The sequence below is a fragment of the Rhinatrema bivittatum genome, chromosome 1 (assembly GCF_901001135.1).
Source record: "Rhinatrema bivittatum chromosome 1, aRhiBiv1.1, whole genome shotgun sequence".
NCBI lineage: Eukaryota > Metazoa > Chordata > Amphibia > Gymnophiona > Rhinatrematidae > Rhinatrema > Rhinatrema bivittatum.
This window is the reverse complement of record NC_042615.1, coordinates 198,338,127-198,362,811: the sequence shown is the minus strand read 5'-3', so window position 1 is coordinate 198,362,811 and position 24,685 is coordinate 198,338,127. Positions and strand designations below refer to the sequence as shown.

Sequence of the window (24,685 nt, the reverse complement as noted above, 5' to 3'; positions counted from 1 at the left end):
CTGTTTTTTTTGTAAAGTGATAAAAAGCAAAGTGAAGGTCTTCTGAATTGCTGAAGATGCTAGTAGGACTGTGTGTAACAATGAACTGTTTGCAGAGCTTTCTATCCTTTGCCCGTGGAAGGACTAAGTATTTGAGATTAGAGCTTCTCCGAGACTTCCTTAATATGTCTGCCAGGTCAAGGAGGCCTAAGCTACTTGGGGATATTTGCCCGTGGTTCAGTTTGTTCTGTGCTTCTGCTTTTGGTTTTCAGTCTGCTAGTGTTCACACCAAAAGTTTTGGAATCGCATATAACCACAGGTCTCATGTGTTACGTAGTAAATGTTTCTTTGTTTTTCTAAGGCGAAAGCTACCTATGTGCAGTACATCTTTCTTCTCCTGTTTTTGGATTGCTACAGGTTATGCCTTTCTTCTTTTCCAAGAGGAGAGCTCTGTTCAGGCACTGATTGATGCCTGCATCGAGGAAGATGGGAAGCTTTATCTGTGTGTTTCTAGCCCTACCATCAAGGACAAGCCAGTAAGTAAACAACAAATGACCTTCAGGCAATAGCTGCCATCTGTCTTTAAGACTTGCTTCAGAGAGAAAGACATGGAGAGAAAGCAAACGCAACCCAACGTTGGCAGAGTTCAACCTCTGGGACAGTTGGTTGCTTTAAAAACTATAGCACCTTGAATTAATGGGATTAAAACAAATTAACAAGACATAAAAACGGTTAATGGGCTTGCAACTAGCTGACAGTTTTTATATGGCTGAACATGCTCAGGCTACGATGTGGCAAGACTCCCAAGTAGCATGCAGTTTTTCTTTTATCAAATAGGTTCAGATTCGTCCCTGGAACCTGAGTGATAGCGATTTTGTAATGGATGGTTCGCAACCTCTTGATCCTCGAAAAACAATTTTTGTTGGGGGTGTTCCTAGACCATTGAGAGCTGGTAAGTGTAGACCTTTGCAACGCTGGTGTAGTGTTGGGTTTTTAACCATGTGCCTCCGAGTTCTGTTGATTAAATGGACATCTCCTTACTCCTTTTTAGCACAGTGAAGCCAAACTGAACTGTTGAGGTCTCCTAAGGATGTCTATTTTAGAAGGGGTATTTTTAGCCTAGATTTTTTTTGTGTGGAGGCTTTCCTTACAAGATCGCTGCCGCCCCCCACCCCCCCAAAAAAAAATCTTCTGTACCATTTATTCATTTGCATTCGTATTTGTGCCACAGATGGAACGACCAATGACCCTAGGCTCACAGTTTTTTTTCATTTTGCCTCAGCACATCCTGATAGCATTTTTTTTCTTCTTCTTTCCCTTCGGGAAACATACCAATTCAGTTGAAATTTCATGGAGGTCAGAACACATTGTAATGTCATTGAGCATTTGTAACATTTCTCTGCAGTTGTTTAATATTGGGCATTTCTAAAGCTGCCTTACCATTTGCTCATGCCAGTGGTCAACACTTTACTCTATTTCTTGCCTAGTTCACTATAAGGAAAAAAAAAACAGTCTCTAATGCTTAATGATGCACTTATTACACAGAATTTGACATAATAAAATTTGCCATAACCATGTGAAAATTTCTATATGAAAGAAGCTAAACACCATGGTATATTCAAAGATCTTGTTTTGAGGCTTCCCCACACCTCCCTTCCATAAAGGGTTGTCATAGTCTAATCAGGTGAGCAAAAACGTTTGCAAAGACAATTTGTAAACGTTCACCAACAGTCAATGGGTGCCCACATGGCAAGGGATTTGGAGAATTTGCTCAGCTTTTCTTTTAGATTAAGGGTAGGCAAATCTGGTCCTGGAGTGCTACAAGCAGTTCTGGTTGTCAGGACATCGACAGTGAATCTGTATGAGAGATATTTGTATACAGTGCAGGCAGTGCATGTAGATATAATTCATGCATATTCACCGTGGTTATCCTGAAACCCTGAGCTGCTTGTAGCACTCCAGGACTGGAGTTGCTTACCCCTGTTTTAGATAACAAAGCTGCAAACTTGCAGTATAGGCAACTTGCCCTATACTGAAATGTCCAAGGGTCCATGAGTGGTGCAGCAAGTGTGCAAAGCATCAGATTGCCATAGCAAGGACTAAGAGTCTGCAAGTACCATAAGGAAAGGGAATTTGGAAAGAACCATGAAGACAGCCACAGCAGAGGAGGAAACAGTCAAGGATACCAAGAGCAGCTTGGATTAGCTGAGGCGCTGGCAATGAAAATCACAAATGGTAGGTGCAGAGCAATGCAATAAGAAGAGTGGCACTGCTTGGCATGTAAAGTTAGAATAGCTTGGCAGTAGCGCACACTGTTCACTGGCTGGCTATGCCTATGTAGTATAACTACAGTTGTACAGTACAATACTACACCCGTTAACTCTCTCAGTATGTGCAAAAATGTTTCAGAAACACTGCATGTGTGCTGACTCCTTGTGCACACACGAACTTTGAGACAGTGAAGGAACAGACAAGGATCAGGCTGGTGTTCACTGCAGTCTCTCTCTGAAGCTAATAGTAGCTGCAGATTGGAAAACAGGAGTGTAGTATAGAGAGTGATACAGGAAGATAGGCATCAAAGGGAGCCTACAATAGTTATATGAACAGTCTAAGGCACAAAAAGAGCAGCAAAGGAAGCACAAACAGTGGCATGACTACCCCAAGGCACTGCTAAGTGGTAAAATGGTACCTAATGGTGTCAGGTGACCCTCAAAGCACCATAAGAGAGCTGTGAGCAGGCTGGACAGTAACAATGGCAGACTAAGACAGCAAGACGTAAAGCCAGGAAAGAGGTGAGGTGTGAGAGGAGACATTTTTAATTTCTTTTTTCCTTTTTTAACAGTTTGTTTTTTTGGGGGGGAGGGACAAAACTTTACAATATAAATGAGAAACCTAGGATGGGAGAACTAGACCAAGATCCAAGCAGCAAACACAGTTAGTTAGCAAAGTCCCCAAGGAGCAGGGCAGCAAGGCATAGTTGCAGTAAAACCCCCAAGGTTTAGCATTGAGGGTAAGGCAGAATGGCAGCAAAACCCCCAAGGTGTGTTCAGTCATCCTGCCATTCGCTTGAAAATTCTGGGAAACCCAGGCAAGGCAGATTTATTTTCAAAAAGGCCAACTTTTCCATCCACTCTGGTGCCAGCCTTGAACTATGAGTGCTCATGATGTCCCCGGCTATTGAGAAGGCATGTTACCTGGGCACGCGAGTTGGTGGGCAGAAAAGATCATGTTAAGCCATCTTGGCCAAATCTGGCCGGACGGCACACGTGTGTATCCGGTGTGTTAGCAGATCTGTGACCGTGTCCTCATTGGGCTCCGTTAATGTGTCTCGGAAATTTGTGCTGGGATCTTTTTTGCTGGGGTGGGTCGAGGGTCTCTGCTGCTAGTTGCAGTTCTGTGGGGACAACATGGCTGTGATGTATTGTGGAGGGGGAGGAAGTGGTAGCTGAAAGCTCACATTACTCTTGGTGGTCCCCACTGTGCCACTTCCTCTGGTGCTCCTGTTCATGCACACTAGATGCTAGTATCTCCTTCATGTAAGTGAGATGCTGGAACTGGAGACGAGTTGCCCTTTCTCCTGTAGGTCACAAACCAAGGCAAGTATGCAGGCAGACCATAAACTGCAACATTTCTGCTTTTCTTCCATCTTCTCCACAATTTTTACTTTGGGGATGACCCACCCTGGGTGTCACTTATGAAACTCAGATCCTCCATGGCTTCTTTAAAGGGCTTCAGGACTTGTATCAGCTGCCTCATTACTACTCAGACCTGATTTCCTGGGGGTGATCCATACCTATGTCCATTTCCAGAGACAGGTCATGAAAGGAGGTATCTGTTGCTCCACTAATATCTGCAGCATCAGGTAGGTGGAATTCTACCAGGTGCCAGCACCTTGAATCAGCCGTTTGAGGCGTCCCAATTCTTCCTGCTTTTCATGGAGAAGCTGCCCACACTTCACATTAAGGCGAAAATGCCTTGCTATTTTTCTGCACTTTTTATTGGGCCCTTCAGAACTAGAATCATGTGTGCAAAGAGTGGATCCCCTAATAAGTCCCTATCTTCCACTGCCCTTATCATATTTACACTACTGTCCAAAAGCCTGCAAGAATACTCCTACCTCTCTGGTCTAGCTACCAGCAATCCAGCATCTTTATTATGACTGTTAGGATAAGAACATAAGAAATTGCCATACTGGGTCCATCTAGCCCAGCATCCTGTTGCGAACAGTGGCCAATCCAGGCTTACAAGTACCTGGCAAGTATCCAAACACTAAATAGATCCCATGCAACTGATGCCAGTAATAGCAGTGGTTATTCTCTAAGACAACTTGATTAATAGCAGTTAATGGACTTCTCCTCCATGAACTTATCCAAACCTTTTTTAAACCTATCTACACTAACTGCACTAATCACATCCTCTGGCAACAAATTCCAGAACTTAATTGTGCGTTGAGTGAAAAAGAACAGAGTTCTCGAGCTGGAGCATAAACCGAAAATAAGAAAGACAAGTATGTAGGACCCTCCTTTCTTATGGTCTTGTATACCATAGAGAGTACCTTAAATTTCACCCTTTCCACAACCACTAAACAGTGCAAATGAATCAGCTTGGGAGTAACATGCTCCCTTATCTTATTCCCTACGACAAACTGTGCTGCAGAATTTTGTAAAACTTGTAATGCGCAAACTTGCTGGACTCTTGTGTGGTTCCAGCATAACTTGAGTTGATTTTAAAATGAAAAAAGTAACAGAGATCCATTTTCAGCCACTTTGTGTCTGTGCTAGTTAGCTGGTTATAAGGCTGCTGAATATATCCAGCTATCTTAAAGTTAGCCAGTTATGTATAACCCAACCCAGAGGTATGGGTGATATCCATCATCTGGGTGTGCAACACAGCCCTCCTACACCCTGATGTTTGGTCCCCTCCAGAATTGTTGCCTGCCTCTGCCTTGGCCATCTCCCACCAGTGTGCTGTCAGAAAGAGGTAAATGTGTGTAGCGTTCTGACTGGTCCAGATGTCACTAGTGAAATGCACACTACTCTCCTCTGTCTTAACCAGCTGTGTCTACACGCAACTATGGCATGGATTGTACAGAGTGGGGATAACCTGCCTTCTGAATGAAGTCCTGGAAAGCACTTTGTAATGGGGAGGAGGTGGGGCTAAGAGGTTCAGCAGATGCTTAAAGTCCAGGTTATTCACTATCTGCAGGGGCTGGTCATCCAGGGCAATCATTTCCCCAATACACCTTATCACTTCTTTGGATGCTGTTTCCTCTTGCCCTGGGACAGTGAAAAAGAATACCACACTATCTGCTCGATGTGACTTGCCACTGCAACGAGTGGCTGTAGGCTGCTGGCTTGCCATCCAAATGGTGAAAGGAGCCATGGGATCAGCTCGGAAAAAGTTTTCCCTTTTCCTACTACTTCAGGTTTGAGTGACTGAGAGTATCCCCAGGCTAGTATTGCTGCCCTTCCTTGGTACCAAAGCTATAGAAGATGGTGTTTTCTGTGGGTGATACTGCATGTGTTTGACAGCCCAGTACCCTCTGTCGACTAATGGCCTTACTACAGTGAATGCACTGATCAAAATGTGGGTCCTCCCTCACTTTAAAGTATCTCCATACTACAGATGTTTTTCAGGATCCTTCTCCCTGGATCCTTGGGAGCTGCTGCTGATATGAAGTTGAGGTTGAGGGTGGAACCATAAGGTAAAAAACTCACACTAACTGCACTGCCTGCTCTTCCTGGGAGCTGCTGTCAACACCAGTCAGTAACATCTACCTCCTCTGCCTCCTCAGTGGGCTTTAAGCATCTGCTACTGACTAGAGCTCCAAAATTCTCTCTGGCTGCTAGCTCTTCAACATCTTTTGATTCAGGGAATCCCACACATAATTCTTCCTTAAAATCAGTTTTTGAAAATACTGCCTCCATTACCTGAGAAGAAGTAATCATGGAGAAGCACACTGCTGGTTTTAGGTTTTGCACATCTGTTGCCCTTGCCCTGCCAACACCAGCCTCTGTTGGCTTTTCCACCTTTTGCCCCTTCTCCAAAGCAAGAGGGAAAGGAACAGGCAGTGGTTAAACGTACTCTCCCACTTTCAATTTCTTATGACTTGAGCCAGCTCACTCTTGGCTTTCTGCAGCTAAAAATATCTTTAAGTTTAAAGGCAGAATTCCCTTTTTCTCACTGCTACTAGTACTGCTTGTACTTCTGACAGGCTAGGCTGGCTCTGCAGCAACACCCAATCCTCTGCTCCAGCCATTTTTTCTGCCCACTGTTATTCTCTTCTCTCCCCTTTGCTTGCATATTGGAATTGGCTACTAAGATTTTTGATGTGCAGTATATTTTGATATACTGTACAATTCTAATACAGACTGTCACACACAATCAAATTGACAGACTGAATTCACTTCAGTGCTTAGCAAGCAATGCCAGCTTGGCAAGCAGAGTTAGCAGCTTGAAAATGGCACAAACTCAGTCTCTGCTGTCTATCATTCACAGAATGTGCAAAAATCTTTTTCTCTCTCTCTCTTCTACTGAGTGTTGCATAACCTTTACCTCCCACCCTTCCAGCATCCTGCTGGATTATCCCACTAATATAATTTTTGTACCATTTTGTAGACCAATTTGGAATTTAACAGTACCTTACACGTTACTTAAATTTATTATTTCTCCAAGGAAAAGCAGGGTGGTAGGAAAAGCAGGGTGGTAGTCCTCACACATGAGTAGCATTGAATGGAGCTCAGCACGGAATTCTTCTGTCAGAGTTTCTTGAACTTTGACTGAGCCTTATTGAGCATGCTCAGCATGCATTATACTGTGCATCCATATGGGTCCCCTTCAGTCTTTTCTTTTCCATGGAGCCTGTCATTTAGAGGTCAGGTGAGAGCCTCAATTTTTCTGACTTTTTTCCTATTTGACCTGTTTTTCTTCGCTGCCTCACGTGGTTGACACAAGGCCCCTCTTGGTTCTCCCTTTAGCATTCTAGATAGGGTTTTCAGCAGTTATCCATAAATTTATTTTTGCTTCGATACTCGCAGGCCATTGATGGCCACTGATTTCAACATCGCATTTCTTTTATTTCGTGACGACATGTCCTCCTCGGAATTTAATTGATGCCCCCAGTGCATGAGGACTATATCTTTCACAGAAATCCATAATAGATATGTACTCTTCCTTGGGGCAGCTCATGACGTCCGGGGTTGCAGTAGGTGCACCCAGATGACCCAAAGGGACATAAAATCCGGCTTGTTAAGATGTAGCACCTCTTCGGGCTGGAAAAGACCGAGCCATTGGCCATCAGCATTGGAGGCATTGGCATCAAGAGACCTCAGAGCCGCACCGATGAACACCGAGCCATCAACATTGGCGGGGCCATCGGTAATAGCAGTGGCCATCGGTTACATTGATGCCATTGTTAGCTAGAAGTAGCGCGGAAACACCAGCCATCATTGGGATCCTCCAGGTGAAGGATGTCTGGTTCCTCATCATTGACCTCGACGCCAAAGAAGTACTGGCACCAATGCCAGGCATAGAGATGCACCAGCTTTGGCTATTTTGCCTCTGAAGCGACCCTGTGGTGAGGATATCCAGACTTCCATCAATGTCAGGGGGCGTGCCACGGACTCCATCTGTCCCGATGCCAGTCACAGATCCTCCTTTCGGTTCCAAGGAGGTTTTGTCACACCACCTCTGTTCCAGCCTGTCCTGGCATTGGCAATGTTCAAGGAGGATCTGGAGAGGCGTTTGCAGCTGGCTGTTGAGAAGGTGATGTGGGGCATCGGCACCGCCTGCTTTGGCACCATCACTCCTCAAGCCACTGCTAGAATCTCTGCAAGCGCTCAACATTTTACCAGCCCTGCCAGTGTCTGTTTTCGGTTCAGTATCAATGCCCTGCAGGGCACCACCACTTCCCCTTGCTGATTTGGTCATCATTGCCAGTTCCTTGAAGGAGGAAGCTTCTCCCAGACCGGCTACGGTACCAGGGCCTATGGCCCCATGTCCAGTTTCATTGGTGCCTGCACTGCTGGACGAAGGCCGAGCGCCCAGGGCCCCTTCCCCAATTGATGCCAGTGGGGATAAGGCTACCTATGACCCCTGGGGGGGATGACTCGTCAGTGGTCTCCAGTGATGCATCTGATGGTCTCGACTCAGATCCATCTCCAGAGGAGTGAAGGAAGTCCCCAACGGAGGACCTCTCCTTCACAGGATTTGTCAGGTTGGTGGCGGAGGCCACCCCTTTCAGTTGCTGACTGAAGATACCAGGCACAAAATGCTCAATATTCTCCAGTTCATGCAGCCTCCCAAGGAGATTGTGGCAGTCCCAGCACACAAGATCCTTTTGGCGACATTGTTGAAGATGTGGGAACACCCCCTCACAGTGGGGTCGATGTAATAAGACCCATGGCAAAACAGGCGCTAGTTATGAGCAAGGGTTTTGATCACCATGCACGACTGAAGATGTTTCCACGGGTTGTAAAAAACCTAAATTATGTAAATAATTTGCGTGCAAAAATCCACACACATATGGAGAAATGCGCGTATCTAAGTGAGGTAAGGGTCTATGTAATCGTCCGCATCCGCGCTCACAACCTGTACCAATAATCCACGCGTAAAAGCAAGCGAACGGGTCTCCCTATTAAGTGAAAGTATGACCCTGGAAAGTATTTTTAATAATTTCAAATAACTGTGCTGCAGAAAACATGGCAAATATTTTCATGGACTTTATTTCACACTGGCATAGCAGTGAGATAGGTACTCAGCTGGGCACCAATCTGGAAGCTCGGGTGCTGATAATAAGTGCTCAGCCAGGTGCAAATGTGGCCACTTGGATGTCAAGAAAAGCCCCTAGGGAAGCACCTACCTAAGGGCTAGATTTTCTAATGACGCAGAGCTCTCTGAATTTCGTGGTAACGGGGCGGGGGGGGCGAAGCGGGGGGCAGGCCTGCGAAACCGGCAGCGATCGTACCACCGTGGTGTTATCGCTGCCAGCTTTCGCACCCAATAGCGCCATAGTGATAGGTGGTGCTATTGGGCGCGCTACTGGCAGTGATATGGGGTCTAACCTTATCACCGCCAGCGAAGTTTCCGCAGCATCCGGCCCGACGCCGCCCCGACTCCTCCTCTTCCACTGCCGACTCCGCCCTGATCTAGCTATCGCATGCGAAACCCTTACAAAATGACCCCCTAAGCTAGCTACACTGCCGAGAACATCATAACATAAGAACATGCCATACTGGGTCAGACCAAGGGTCCATCAAGCCCAGCATCCTGTTTCTAACATTGGCCAATCCAGGCCATAAGAACCTGGCAAGTACCCAAAAAACTAAATCTATTCTATGTTGTTGTTGCTAGTAATAGCAGTGGCTATTTTCTAAGTCAACTTAATAGCAGATAATGGACTTCTCCTCCAAGAGCTTATCCAATCCTTTTTTAAACACAGCTACACTATCTGCACTAACCACATCCTCTGACAACAAATTCCAGAGTTTAATTGTGCTTTGAGTAAAAAAAGAACTTTCTCCGATTAGTTTTAAATGTGCCATATGCTAACTTCAAGGAATGCCCCTTTAGTCCTTCTATTATCCGAAAGAGTAAATAACTGATTCACATTTACCTGTTCTAGACCTCTCATGATTTTAAACACCTCTATTATATCCCCCTCAGCTGTCTCTTCTCCAAGCTGAACGGTCCTAACCTCTTTAGACTTTCCTCATAGGGGAGCTGTTCCATCCCCTTTATCATTTTGGTCGCCCTTCTCTGTACCTTCTCCATCGCAACTATATCTTTTTTGAGATGCGGCGACCAGAATTGTACACAGTATTCAAGGTGCGGTCTCACCATGGAGCGATAGAGCCATTATGACATGTTCCGTTTTATTCACCATTCCCTTTCTAATAATTCCCAACATTCTATTTGCTTTTTTGTCTGTCACAACACACTGAACCAACAATTTCAATGTGTTATCCACTATGATGCCTAGATCTTTCTTGGGTGGTAGCTCCTAATATGGAACCTAACATTGTGTAACTATAGCATGGGTTATTTTTCCCTATAATGCATCACCTTGCACTTATCCACATTAAATTTAATCTGCCATTTGAATGCCCAATTTTCCAGTCTCACAAGGTCTTCCTGCAATGTATCTCAATCTGCCTGTGATTTAACTACTCTGAATAATTTTATATCTGCAAATTTGATTACCTCACTCGTATTTCTTTCCAGACCATTTATAAATATATTGAAAAGTACAGGTCCCAATACAGATCCCTGAGGCACTCCACTGCCCACTCCCTTCCACTGAGAAAATTGTCCATTTAATCCTACTCTGTTTCCTGTCTTTTAGCCAGTTAGTAAACCATGAAAGGACATTGCCACCTATCCCATCACTTTCTACTTTTCCTAGAAGCCTCTTATGAGGGACTTTGTCAAATGCCTTCTGAAAATCCAAATACACTATTTCTACTGATTCACCTTTATCTACATGTTTATTAACTCCTTCAAAAAAAGTGAAACAGATTTGTGAGGCAAGACCTACCTTGGGTAAAGCCATGCTGACTTTGTTCCACTAAACCATGTCTTTCTATATGTTATGTGATTTTGATATGTAGAACACTTTCCACTATTTTTCCTGGCACTGAAGTCAGGCTAACTGGTCTGTAGTTTCCCGGATCGACCCTGGAGCCCTTTTTAAATATTGGGGTTACATTAGCCACCCTCCAGTCTTCAGGTACAATGGATGATTTTAATGATAGGTTACAAATTTTTACTAATTAGTCTGAAATTTCATTTTTTAGTTCCTTCAGAACCCTGGGGTGTATACTAGAGATGTGCTTCGTTTTTTTCTACCGGGTCGTTTTTTGACTCGGATACTTCGTGGTAAAATTCGGGTTTTCTCGTTTAGTTTTTTTGAAAAACGAAACGAGGAAACCCGAAACCGGCCGAAAAAACGAAGCGGGAAACAAAGCTAAAAAAAACCCCACCCCAAGCATTTAAATTCATTTTAAGACATTACATACAACCCCCCCCCCCCACCATCCCGATCCCTCCCCAAGACTTACTAACATCCCTGGGGGTCCAACTGGGTCCCGGGTTCCATTTGTTCCTCCGTGCCCGGTGTGCTACTGCAAGCCGTGCTCCTCAAAATGGTGCCGAATAGCCTCTGAACTACTATGTCACAGGGGCTACCGGCACCATTGGTCAGCCCCTGTCAAATGGCCATCGGCGCCATCTTGTGCTCATACCATGTGACCAATGGCGCCGGTAGCCCCTGTGACATAGTATGGGCAAAGGCTATCGGCGCCATTTTGATTCCTGGCAACCGACAACGAAATCGCTCCCGGACCCCCAGGGATTATTGGCAAGCCTTGGGGGGGGTCAGGAGGCCCCCCCAAGCTGGCCAAAAGTCCCTGGGGGTCCAGCGGGGGTCCAGGAGCGATCTCCTGCACTCGTGCCGTCGGATGCCAGGAATCAAAATGGCGCCGAAAGCTTTTGCCCATACTATGTCACAGGGGCTACCGGCGCCATTGGTCAGCCCCTGTCACATGGTATGAGCACAAGATGGTGCCGATGGCCATGTGACAGGGGCTGACCAATGGCGCCCGTAGCCCCTGTGACATAGTAGTTCAGAGGCTATTTGGCACCATTTTGAGCACGGCTTGCAGTAGCACACCGGGCACGGAGGGACAAATGGAATCCGGGACCCCGCTGGACCCCCAGGGATGTTAGTAAGTCTTGGGGAGGGATCGGGATGGGGGAGGGTGGTTGTATTATACTTAATCTTAATGTTTGGGGTGGTTTTTAATTTAAAAAAAAAAAAGTGCCCCTCTCCCCGCGCAAACCCGAAAAACGAAATTTCCCCGAAGTTCGGGGAAAATCCTTTTCGGGTTTCGGGGTCCCCGAACCACGACGAATTAGGCAATTGCATTGCAATTGCCTAATTCGTGATAAATGATTGCACATCTCTAGTGTATACCATCCGGTCCAGGTGATTTAATATTCTTCAGTTTGTCAGTCAGGTCTATCACATCTTCTAGGTTCACAGTGATTTGGTTCAGTCTATCTGAATCATTACCCATGAAAACCTCCGGTATGAGTATCTCCCAAACATCCTGTTCAGTAAACACCAAAGCAAAGAAATCGTTTAATCTTTCCACGATGGCCTTATCTTCTCTAAGTGCCCCTTTAACCCCTCGATCATCTAAAGGTCTGCTTCGGATATATTTAAAGTTTTTACTATTAGTTTTTGCCTCTACGGCCAACTTCTTTTCAAATTCTCTCTTAGCCTGTCTTATCAATGTCTTACATTTAACTTTCCAACGCTTATGCATTATCCTATTTCTTCTGTTGGATTCTTCATCTAATTTTTAAATCTGTGGTAGTCAAATCTGCTCTCAAGAAAGCCAAGTATTCTTGGACCCATTCCTTGGTACCCCCGGGAATGATCACAGTGCAATAGATGCTCTTGGGAGAAAGTTGTTCCAAGGGGGCTTTGCTTATTGCCCGCATAGCTCTATATGAGCCAGTCTACGTGGAACACCTTGAAGCAGGTGCAGAGTGTTGCCGAGCAATTGCCTTAGCAGCAACAGGACACACTCTTGTCGCTGGTGTATAAGGCCTGGAGTACGGAAAACACAAGATCCGTTCAACATACAATGTTTTCAGAATCAGTGCCTGCATAATGGCATGACTGTGGGCCTTGGATCTCAGACCAGATTTGCAGGAGCAACTCGCTAACGTGCCATTCACTGGAGAGAATCTTGCTGGGCAGACTGGATGGGCCGTTTGGTCTTCTTCTGCCGTTGTTTCTATAAGGTTAAGGATGCGGTGGTCCAAATCAGGGATCACTATGAACTTTCAGCAGCTCTCCTGCAGCACTCTGGACCCATCATCCTCATCTAGGAGGTCGGAAAGATCGAGGCTGAGGAAGTACTCCTTTCACCCAAAGAGGTACTATCCTCCACCCTCTCATTCCCGTCAACACCAGAGCTCTCGCAGCCATCCCAAGCAGCAAAGAGCCCCAAAGCCCAGCAGTCAGCTCCAGGGATGGGGATTTGACTGGATCATAAGGTGCGTAGCCCAGTTGCCCTTACCCAGTGCAATGGAGCTGCCAGTCAGGGGAAGGGTGTAGTGTAATGGATATCCCACCAGATTGCCCCCAGAGCCCATTTTGGGGCCCAGTGCCACATCAGGAGGTGCTAATAATGGAGCTCTCCTTCTTGATGGCCAGAGCGGTCAAATCTGTTCTACCAGGAAAAAGATGGCAGGGATTTTACTACTGGTACTTCCTGAAACCAAAGAAAACAGGAGAACTCCATACCATCCTACACCTAGGGCCTTGAACAATTTCATCCAAAAAGAAAAGTTCAAGATGGTTTCCCTGGGCACCTTGATCCCCTTTTGGAAAAGGATCTTCCCAACTCACCAGACGTATCTCCGATTCATGGTGGGAAAACCAGCACTTTCAGTATCACATGTTGCTGTTTGGGCTCTCATCAGCCCCACATTCTTTACGAAATACCTGCCCATAGTGGAGGCAGCACACCTTCACAGACTGGGAGTTCATGGTTTCCCGTATCTGGACGATTGGCTGATCAAGAGCACCTCTCTGGCAGGGGCCGACAGGTCCATTCGCTTGACCATCCAGGTATTGGAGACACTAGGGTTTGCTATCAACTACCCCAAGTCCCATCTCAGCCAGTCTCCTCAATTGGACTGAGCCATGTCTAGCTCAGTCCAAGGCCTTCCTGCCTCAAAAAAGGGCCATCAACCTGATGACCATCGCAGCAGAGATTCAACAGAACCAGCAGGTGTCAGCTTGGCATATGTTGGGCCATATGGCCGCAACAGTTCATATCCCTCCCTTGGCATATTTATATGTGCAAAAGGCCCAATAGACCCTGATGTTGCTGTGTTGCCAGGCCACCTAGAACCTCCAGGAGCACATTTGCGTCAACTCACCTCTCTGGGATTTTGTCCTGGCGGTGGGTAATTTCAAATCTGGAACAGGGAATCTCCTTTCAAAGTCCTCCTACTCAAATTGTCCTACTCATGGATATATCCATCCTGGGTTGGGGAGCTCATGTGGATAGGCTTAGCAATCAGGGTCTCTGGTCCACCCAGGAACGTCTCTATCAAATCAGTTTTCTGGAGCTCTGGGCAATCAGGTACGCTCTATTGGCTTTCAGAGATCAGCTATCCAACAAAGTTGTCCTGATACAAACTGACAACCAAGTGGCAATGTGGTATGTTGTCAAGCAGGGAGGTACAGGATCATACCTCCTGTACCTCCCTGTACCAAGAAGCAGTTCAGATGTGGTCATGTTCCCTGACCCATAGGATGGTGCTCAGAGCTATATACCTGGCTGGAACAGAGACTGTGATTAGCAGACAGACTGAATCATGTTTTTAGACCACATGTATGGTTTTTGAATCAAGGATTCGCAAATCTGATCTTCCACCTCTGGCAAAGCCCTGATGTAGATTTCTTCACAGCACCTTGGAACAGGAAGATTCCTCAGTTCTGCTCCCTATACAGGACATGCTGCAAACTAGCCTCAAATCCCCTCGCCCGCAATTGGGGCAAGGGTCTTCTGTATGCTTATCCTCCAGCTCCACTGATAGTGAAGACTCTCTTGAAGCTTTGTGAGGACAAAGGAACTATGATCCTCGTAGCCCCTTATAGGCTGAGACAGGTCTGGTTTCCACTCCTGTGGGAGTTGTCCATCTGGAAACTGATCAGACTGGGGGCTTCCCCATATCATATCACACAGGATCGAGGGAGGTTGCAACATTCAAACCTCCAGGCCTTGTCACTTACAGCCTGAATGTTGAGAGGTTAATATTGCAACAGCTCACTCTCAAAAGATGTCTCAAGTCCTGGTGGTTTCTAGAAAGCCTTCCACTAGAAAGTCCTATGGACTGAAATGGAGGAAGTTTTCCATGTAGTGTGAGCAGAAGCCCTAGATCCTTTCTCCTGCTCCACACAAAATCTGCTAGACTACCTTCTATACTTATCAGAAACCGGCTTGAAGACCAACTCCATTAGAGTTCATCTGAGTGCAATTGGCACGTACCACAATAGTGTAGATGGTATGCCCACCTCTGTGCAGCCTATAGTTGTGTTTTATATGGGGCCTGCTTCAGTTGAAGCCTCCCCTAAGACTTCCTGCTGTGTCTTGGGACCTCAACGTGGTATTAACTCAGCTGATGAAAGCTCCCTTTGAACTGCTGCGCTCCTGTAACCTGAAGTATCTGACCTGGCAAGTCATCCTTTTGGTGGAGGTCACATCAGCATGTAGGGGGTCAGTGAGCTGCAGGCCTTAGTGACTTATCCATCTTATACTAAGTTTTTTCATGATAGGGTGATCTTACGTACACACCCTAAGTTCCTGCCTAAGGTGGTGACAGACTTCCATCTTAACAGGTCCATTATTCTTTCCCAGGCCCCACTCGCATCAAGGCAAAGATGCCCTGCACAGTTTGGACTGCAAAAGAGCCTTAGCCTTCTATCTGGAGTGGACAGAAGCCATTACAGTCCACCCAACTTTGTTTCATTTGATAGGAATAAGTTGGGCATTGCTGTTGCCAAACAGACACTTTCTAATTAGCTAGCATACTGCATCTCCTTCTATTATCCCCAGATGGGACTGCATCTTGGGGGCCACATAAAGGCTCACTCTGTTCAAGCCATGGGAGTGTCGGTGGCGTACTTGCGAGCTGCTCCCATGGAGGAGATCTGAAGATCTGCGAAGTGGAGTTCTCTCTACACATTCACATCACATTACTGTCTGGATAGGGATAGCTGATGCAACAGCAGGTTTGGCTAATCTGTCCTTCAGAACTTGTTTGAGGTGTAGAACCCAACTCTGTTCCCACCTAGACCTAGTCTTTATTGCCCCCCACCCCCTCAGTTACCAACAAAACCTGTTGTTGAGCCCATTGGCACCTAATTTAGGTGTTTTGTTGGTCGTCTCTTTCTTTGGGTGGCAGCCTGTAGCTAGGGATTAACCCATCTGTGAGGACTAATATCCTACTTGTCCTCACAGAGAAAGCAGAGTTGTTTACCTGTAACAGGTGTTCACCATCCCACGGAGTTGGATTTCCACTACATGGGTTTCTTTTCTTTTTTAATTTTATCCTTGAATTCTATATTATAAGGCTGAAGAGAGGACCCCGCATGGACACATGGTATAATGCCTGCTCAATGAGGCTCAGTCAAAGTTCTAGAATCTTTGGCATAGGTTTTCTGTGCCGGGCTCCATCCAATGATGTCACCCATGTGTGAGGACTAACTGCTGTCTTCAGAGAACTACTGTTACAGGTAAGTAACTCTGCTGTATGGCTAGAATGTACCATAGCAAAAAGCAGCATCAGATTGACATCTCAAGTGTATTGGGTTTCGTGAGGCGCACGATGCTGAAGCAACCTTTATTACAAAAAAAGGGGATTGCCAAAAAACTAAGTTGAAGCGAAAGCTGGGTTTAGAGGACATGGAGCAAGACTGCTGATGAGTGTTTTATGGCATTTAGTGACTGTGAACCTCTTAAATTATCAGGAAAGCCAAAAAATTATTGAAAATTCCAACAAGCAGAAAAAAAATGTTGCCAGGTGGCATGAATGATTTTGGATAAGAGGAGGAAAAATTATCATGCCAGGACTGGTATCCAGGTGTTTCATGGTTTGTTTGTTTTTTGTTGGTTTTTTTTTAAACCCTTGAAAACAGAAACCCATATCCAAGACAGGCTCTGGCTGGCAAATTGGTTATGAAATTGGAATGAAGAGGATTTCCTTAATTTAGTGCCTTAAAATGAATTTTGCATTTGGCCAATTTGAAAACCAAATTTTTAAAATGATCAAGTTTGGTCAAAAACTATTAATGAAAGTAGCAACGAGGAACATTATCGCCAAATTGTCAGGAATCCTATTTGCATTGTTCTTTTTGTCATGTTCACAGTGAAGAAAATGTTGTGGGTAATTAAAGAACATGGGGAATCTTGAGATGGGGCCTATTTTAGGAATACGATTTTAGCCGAAACTGGTATCCTATTTTTGAGTGATCTATAAAACATGGTGATAGGCAAAGCTACTTTTGTCCATAAGGTGACATGCATGCGAACCAACATGATGCAACAACTGCTTAAAGAAAATGGCATTGATTTTTTGGGTAACGACATTTGGCCAGGAAACTCTCCAGATTTTGAATGCTGCCGAAAACGTAGGTGCCATTATTAAGGATGTGGTGGAGAGTTTGTTGAAGCAAAGTGGTCAGGGACATTATTCCACTGAAACTTTTGCGTTAAAATTTGGAATTGGTCTTATTAAATTTGGAAAATGATACCAATTTATTTCAAAATTTTTTGTTCCGTGCCCTGCTCATTTTAAAGCCATTTTGCAAGCTAACGGTGGGCACCCCAACTATTAATTATATATTTAATTCCATTTTGAATTCTGAATAAAATGGTATATTTCATATTTCTAGCAGATTTCTAGTTGCTGCTGCAATTGGGGGGGGGGGGGGGGGGTAAAGGTTATGCAACACCCTGTACTGTATGTGTACGTGCATTGCTACCTGACTTTTTTGCTCGGACAGAATAAACTGACAAGGATGTTCTTCTCTTCATTGCAATCTCTCAGCAGTTGATCAGTGCAGTGCACTGAACAGCATCAGACAAAAAAATCACTGCTGTTTATTGCTTCTCCATCTCCAGTCTTCTACCCTGCCTCAGTGAACAGACAGAAAGCAATGCCTTTGTCTCTTTCACAGTGCAAGCACACTGACTACAGCAGTGAAGATAACAAAAAGCCCTTTGCAAATGCCAAAATTCTTCTCCATTTTTTAAATCTTCTCTTTCAATCTGAGAGCTTCTGAAGGCAACCATTTCCTGTGAAATCCAATAGAGAAAATGGGGGTTTTTTTTGCACTTCTTCAGACATTTCAGTGGGAGGACTTCTGCATCACATGGTCTAGATGTCAACTATAGGCTAGTTTAAAAAAAATGCTTCACCTCAATTTGTCTTGTCCTATCAACTTGCCTATTTCTACTTCCTCTGCTCTATCCAGGCTGCAACTCCTACACTCATTGCTTGGTTGCTGTAGTTGCCAATCTCACTGCAGCACTTTTATGGTCCATAGGTTTGAATGGGAAACAAACATGAAACCAAAATTTTCATTTAAATTTGTGGACATCCTCCATTTGTTTCATAGGGGCATGGATGAAACAAAAATGGCTTCATTTGATGCATTTTACCCATTTATTTCAATCAAATGCATATCCCTAACACAGAGACAAAATCAATCTCTTTCAGACATGTATGCCAAACCAAAGTCTCACTCTTGTTCACAAAGACAAAATCAGCCTCCCCATATCTTAAGAACATAAGTTGCCATACTGGGTCAGACCGAGGATCCATCAAGTCGAGCATCCTGTTTCCAACAGTGGCCAATGCAAGATGCAAGTACCTGACAACATATACAAATGCATTTTGGAAATTTGCATTCAGAGTAGATAATACTTTGAAAACTATGCACTCCTATAGAGTGCAGTGTTCCTGTTTAAGATTATGAAGACTTGTCTATCAGGCTTAACCTATGCAACCAATGCTATTTAATGGTATATTAGATTAATATGGGGCAAAGTTCTTAAGCTCAATTAAGCTGTTCCAGGTGCATAACCTGAGTTAAATGCTTGAATTATCAATCACAAGTAGTTAACAACTCTGTTAATGCGTATAAACTAACTTACAATTATGTGCCAACATTTTCTAAGTTGTTATGTTAACACTAAGAAGATCCATCTAGTCTGCCTGTCTCATCTCCTGTTCCACTTACTGCAGACCCTAATTGATCATTAATATTTCCATCCTTTTTCCCTCTCCCAGAAATCCCCTGTGCCTGTCCCATACTTTCTTGAAGTCTCACACTTTCTTTGTCTCCACCTCCAATGGGAGACTGTTTCACAGAACCGCTACTCTTTCCATGAAGACACATTTCTTCAGATTGTTTGTTTGTCATAGTCCTTCCACCTTTACCATGTGACCCCTTGTTCTTGAGTTTCCTTTCTTTTGGGAAAAGCCCTGCTTCTGGTTTAGCTATTCCTTGGAGGTATTTAAAGGTTTCACCGATATCCTCCCTCTCCCTTCTTTCCTCCAGGGTATACTTTAAGTCTGTCCCCATAGGTTTTATAGTGAAGACCAGTGATCATTTTAGTAGCTTAACTTTGGATTGGTTCTGTTATGGTCGAATCCTGTTGCTGGTGTGGCTTCCAGGAATGGATACAGTACTCTAAATGAGGTCTCATCAGAGATTTGTACAGGGGCATTATCACCTCTTTATTCTAGCTAATTATGTCCTTATGCACCCAAACATTTGTCTGGCTTTTGCTGCTGCCTTGTCGCACTGTTTGGCAATCTTTTAAATTGTCCAATATAATAATCCCCAGATACCTCACTTGCTCTAATAACTGCTTTTTAGCTTTGCCCACAGATTTTATATTTCCCCATATCTTTTCCTCTCCTGCTAATGACTCCTTCAGGTGTTCTCCATTTTATCAAAATTTGTTTTCCTAAAATCCAGGACCCTAGCCTTTGTATGAATCCCTTCTGCCTCTGCCCTGATATTCAGCTATCCTGTCTGGTGATCATGGAATCCTAGGTGACTACCTACTATGACATTTGATATGCCATCCCCATGTATAAGTACTATGTCCAGTGTCACCCTACCACGTGTGGCTTCTCTAATTAGTTTCCAGAAATATTTTCCTGTAGTGAGTCCAGCATCTCCTTTCTAGTTGATATTGCAGCCAGGATGTCCCATTCAGTATCGGGCAGATTAAAATCTCGTACGGAAAGCACTCCCCTCTTTAGTGCAATTTTGTGGATATCTTCAATGAGCTCTGTTCATCACACCAATTAAATCTGTAAATCACACCAATATAAATGGAAGTTTCATTCCCCCCTATCAAGAATAACCCACAGTGCTGCCTCCCTACCTCATATGCCCTGGAGTTAGGTAACTTTATATAAAGAGCATGTCACCTCCATTTCTAACTTCCCTGTCCTTGAATAAATGTTTCTCACAGGACAAGCAGGATGGTTGTCCTCACAAATGGGTGACATCGAGGATGGAGCCCACCACGGAAAACTTCTGTCAAAGTTTAAACAGAACTTTGACTGGCCCCTACTGGGCATGCCCAGCAAGGCACTGACCCTGCAGCCAGCAGGGGTCTCCCTTCAGTCTTCTTTTTTCCGCGCAGCAGTTGCCACGCGGTGAAAGGAGCTCTCTAACCACGTTCCTGACAGGAATTTGGAAGTTAATTTCCTAAGAAAATTTGCCCCTCAGGGGTCTCCCTTCGGCAAATTTTTAGTCATCTTACGGAACCCGGTAAGTTTTTTGCCTTTTTCCATCGACTACCGTCGATTTTGGCCCTTGAGGCCTGTTGGCACTTACCGATCCCCAGCCTAAATTTTGGCTTCAGGCCATGGCAACGGGGTTCCGCCGTTGTCCGGATTGTACCCGGACTATGTCCATCACAGACCCCCACAGGGTTTGTGTAATGTGTTTGGGTAGTGAGCATGATGTCCTGACTTGCACCAAATGTGCCTTAATGACACCCAAGGGTCGCAAAGCCAGGATGGAGAAGATGGGGCTCCTCTTCCATGCACCCACCCCAACGCCATCGATAGCATCGACGTCATCGGAACCGGCACCGTCGAAGTTGTACCATCATCGTCAACCCTCCGGTGACCGTCCGCCATCGATCGCTTCTCGGCCGTCGACTCCCGTCCCTTCCCCGGATGGGCGAGGGGATCGGAAGGAAAAGCACCGCCATCGACGGCACAAGTCTCGGCCTGTCGAGGATCCACAGCCATCGACCTCTGCTCAAGCCGAGCCACCGACAAAGAAGCCGCGAACAGACCAGACACCCTCCACGTCTCGTTCGCCGGCATCGAGGAAACCCTCACCCTCCCGGGGTGCGGGGGCCGTGATCCCACCGGTTACGGTGGTCCCTCCGGCCCTGCCTCAGCCTCCCTCTCCCGTCGAGCCAGGTATGGTTACCCCTGGTCTCCGGGCAGAACTGGACCGGCTGATCCAGGAGGCCATCGAGAAAGCGATGAAGAAATTGCAACCTCCATCGGCACCGTCTCCGGCACCGGTTCCAGTGCCGCCACCGGCACCGGCTTCGCCACCGAGGAGGGAACCGTCCACCGAGCCGTTGATACAAGCGCTAGCACCGCTACTGAGCCGCATGGAGGCGCTCATAACGGCCCTTCCATCGGTGATTCCAGTACCATCGACAACACCACCGTCTCCGACTGGATTTTCATCGGCAGGAGAAACACCGTTCCGGATTCCCCCTTCCGGGGTGGTTCCATCGGTGCCTTCTGGTATATCTCCACCGATATATCCTTCGGTTCCATCCATTCCACGCCAGGCACCGATTCCATCGGCAGCACCGAAGCCATCGATGCCATTTCTGGTTCCACCTACGGCACCGATTCCATCTCGGTTTCCATCGATGCCTTCAGAGCCTCAGCCAGGTCCATCAGGGCTACAAGCCCCATTTGATCCCTACGATACCTGGGGTGATGATGATGATACATCTTCTGACACAGATTTGCCTTCGCCACCATCTCCTACAGAGAGTAGAAAAAGATCTCCTCCTGAGGATCTATCTTTCATTAATTTTGTGAAAGAGATGTCAGAAGTTGTACCTTTTCATCTACATTCTGAAGCTGATGACAGACACCAGATGATGGAACTCCTTCAATTTCTGGATGCTCCAAAAATCATCGCTTCCATCCCTATACACCAGGTGTTTTTGGATCTGCTCAAGAAAAACTGGGAATCTCCTTCATCAGTGTCCCCAGTTAACAAAAAAGCTGACTCCACCTACCTTGTCCAGTCAGCACCAGGTTTCCAAAAACCTCAACTGGATCATCGCTCTGTTGTGGTTGAGTCCGCGCAGATGAAGGCCAAGCGTCTTAAGCCACACTCTTCTACCCCACCTACCAGGGACAACAAGTTCCTAGATAGTGTTGGACGGAAAGTCTATCATGGAGCTATGTTGATTTCACGCATAGCTTCATATCAACTTTACATGACTCAGTACAACAGAGCCATCCTTAAGCAGATGCAAGACTATGCTGACACGTTGCCAGACCAATACCAACCGCAGCTTCAAGCCCTTCTTCACAAGGGATTTGAGGCAGGGAAGCACGAGATTAGGACTGCCTACGACATATTCGATGCTTCCACAAAAGTTTCAGCCACAGCCATCTCAGCCAGACGTTGGGCTTGGTTAAAATCATCCAACCTTCGCCCAAAGGTTCAAGATCGTCTTGCTGATTTACCCTGCTTAGGCGATAATTTGTTTGGAGAGCAAATTCAGCAGATTGTGGCGGAGTTAAAAGACCACCATGAGACGTTGAAACAACTCTCAACTGTCCCACCTGAGCTGACCTCCAAGCAACCGCAAAAGAAAGACTCTAAGAAGTCCTTCTTTCGACCACGCCGTTATTACCCTCCATTGGCCAGGCCTCGTCCAGCTCGATCCTCTACTAGGCCTCAGCCGCGTCAGCCTAGGAAACAAAGGCCTACTGTAGCCCCTCCTCCTGGGCCTGCGGCTGGCCTTTGACTCCCCTGTAGGGAACACCTGCCAAACCCCTCTTCCGGACATCCCTGTAGGAGGTCGACTGTACCATTTTCTACAACCTTGGTTGCAGATCACCTCAGATCAGTGGGTGCTAACAATTATCGCACAGGGTTACCACCTCAACTTCATAACTCTTCTGGCAGACTCCCCACCTCTTCAAGCGTGGAGTCTATCCACCCATTTGGCTCAATTACAACAGGAAGTATCCCTTCTTCTGCAATCAAATGCTATAGAACCCGTTCCTCCCTCTCAACGAGGCAAGGGATTCTATTCCAGATACTTCCTAATACCAAAGAAATCAGGGGGACTACGTCCCATTTTGGACCTTCGAGCCCTCAACAAATACCTTCAAAAAGAGAAGTTCAAAATGGTAACCCTAGGCGCGCTGCTCCCTCTGCTACAAAGAGGGGATTGGCTGTGCTCTCTCGACCTCAAGGACGCTTATACCCACATTGCGATCACACAATCCCATCGCAAATATCTGCGGTTTCTAGTAGGCCACGACCATTATCAATACCGTGTCCTCCCTTTCGGTCTGGCTTCTGCCCCACGAGTCTTTACCAAATGTCTCGTAGTGGTAGCAGCATTCCTAAGGAAGGAAGGTGTCCACGTCTACCCCTACCTGGACGATTGGCTAATCAGGGCCTCCACCCAACAGATAGCTCAATCCTCCCTAAAATTGACAATTCAAACACTCCTTTCCTTAGGGTTTCTCGTCAATTACGAAAAATCTTGCTTAGTCCCGTCTCAAACCTTATCCTTCATTGGGGCAGACTTGGACACCTTACAGGCAAAGGCTTACCTTCCTCTTCAGAGGGTCCACACCCTAATGTCCCTGGCTCGCCAGCTCCAGTCTCAGAACACTGCCACGGCTCGCCAGTTCCTCATTCTCCTAGGGCACATGGCATCCTCGGTTCAAGTCACTCCCATGACCCGACTAGCCATGAGAGTAACACAATGGACTCTACGACACCAATGGATTCAAGCTTTTCAGCCTCTGTCCTCCATAGTCACAGTCACACAAGCGCTGCGCCTATCCTTAACCTGGTGGACGACTCAGGTCAACCTCCTTCAGGGCTTACCCTTTCTTCCACGGGATCCGCAAGTAATCCTAACCACCGACGCTTCTCACATCGGTTGGGGAGCCCATGTGGACGACTTTCAAACCCAAGGGTTATGGTCCAAAGAGGAAGCCGAACACCAGATCAATTTCCTGGAACTTCGAGCAATCCGCTATGCGCTCCGCACTTTCAAAGATCGTCTCTTTCATCAGATAATCTTAATCCAGACGGACAACCAAGTGGCCATGTGGTACATAAACAAGCAGGGAGGCACAGGCTCCTTCCTTCTGTGTCAGGAAACTGCGCAGATCTGGGCGGAAGCCCTCTCCCACTCCATGTACCTCAGGGCCACTTACCTGCCGGGAGTAGACAATGTATTGGCAGACCAGCTGAGCCGTGTCTTCCAACCACACGAGTGGTCACTCGATCCTCTGGTAGCGACCTCTCTGTTTCACAAGTGGGGTTCTCCCCGCATAGACCTCTTTGCGTCCCCTCAGAACCACAAAGTGGACGATTACTGCTCTCTCATTCGGAGCCAGCACTCTCGGCCGAGGGATGCATTCTCCCTCAAGTGGACAACCGGTCTGCTCTATGCATTCCCTCCACTCCCTCTTGTGTCAAAGACTCTCGTGAAGCTACGCCAGGACGGAGGAACCATGATCCTGATAGCACCTTACTGGCCACGCCAAGTATGGTTTCCAATACTCCAGGATCTCTCCATCCGCAGGCACATTCCTCTGGGAAAGGACCCGCATCTGCTCACTCAAAACGACGGATGCCTCCTCCATCCCAACCTCCAAGTCTTGTCCCTGACGGCATGGATGTTGAAAGGTTAGTCCTTCAGCCTTTCAACCTTTCAGATTCCGTTTCTCGGGTCCTGATAGCTTCACGAAAGCCTTCCACAAGAAAGTCTTACTCGTACAAATGGAAAAGGTACACATCATGGTGCACTTCTCAGTCCCTTGATCCCCTTTCCTGTCCAATCTCCAAATTCTT

General features: G+C 46.1%; 1 protein-coding gene across 5 annotated transcripts in view; it reads left to right on the top strand.

Moving 5' to 3' along the window:
* CPEB2 (cytoplasmic polyadenylation element binding protein 2) overlaps positions 1–24,685 on the top strand; it is a 177,936-nt gene that overhangs the window by 140,459 nt on the left and 12,792 nt on the right. For all 5 annotated transcript variants that reach the window (XM_029590816.1, XM_029590789.1, XM_029590798.1 and 2 more), the window contains 2 exons: positions 397–515; positions 817–931. In XM_029590816.1, the coding sequence (XP_029446676.1) occupies positions 397–515; positions 817–931 (234 nt within the window). The remainder of the gene's footprint in view (positions 1–396; positions 516–816; positions 932–24,685) is intronic.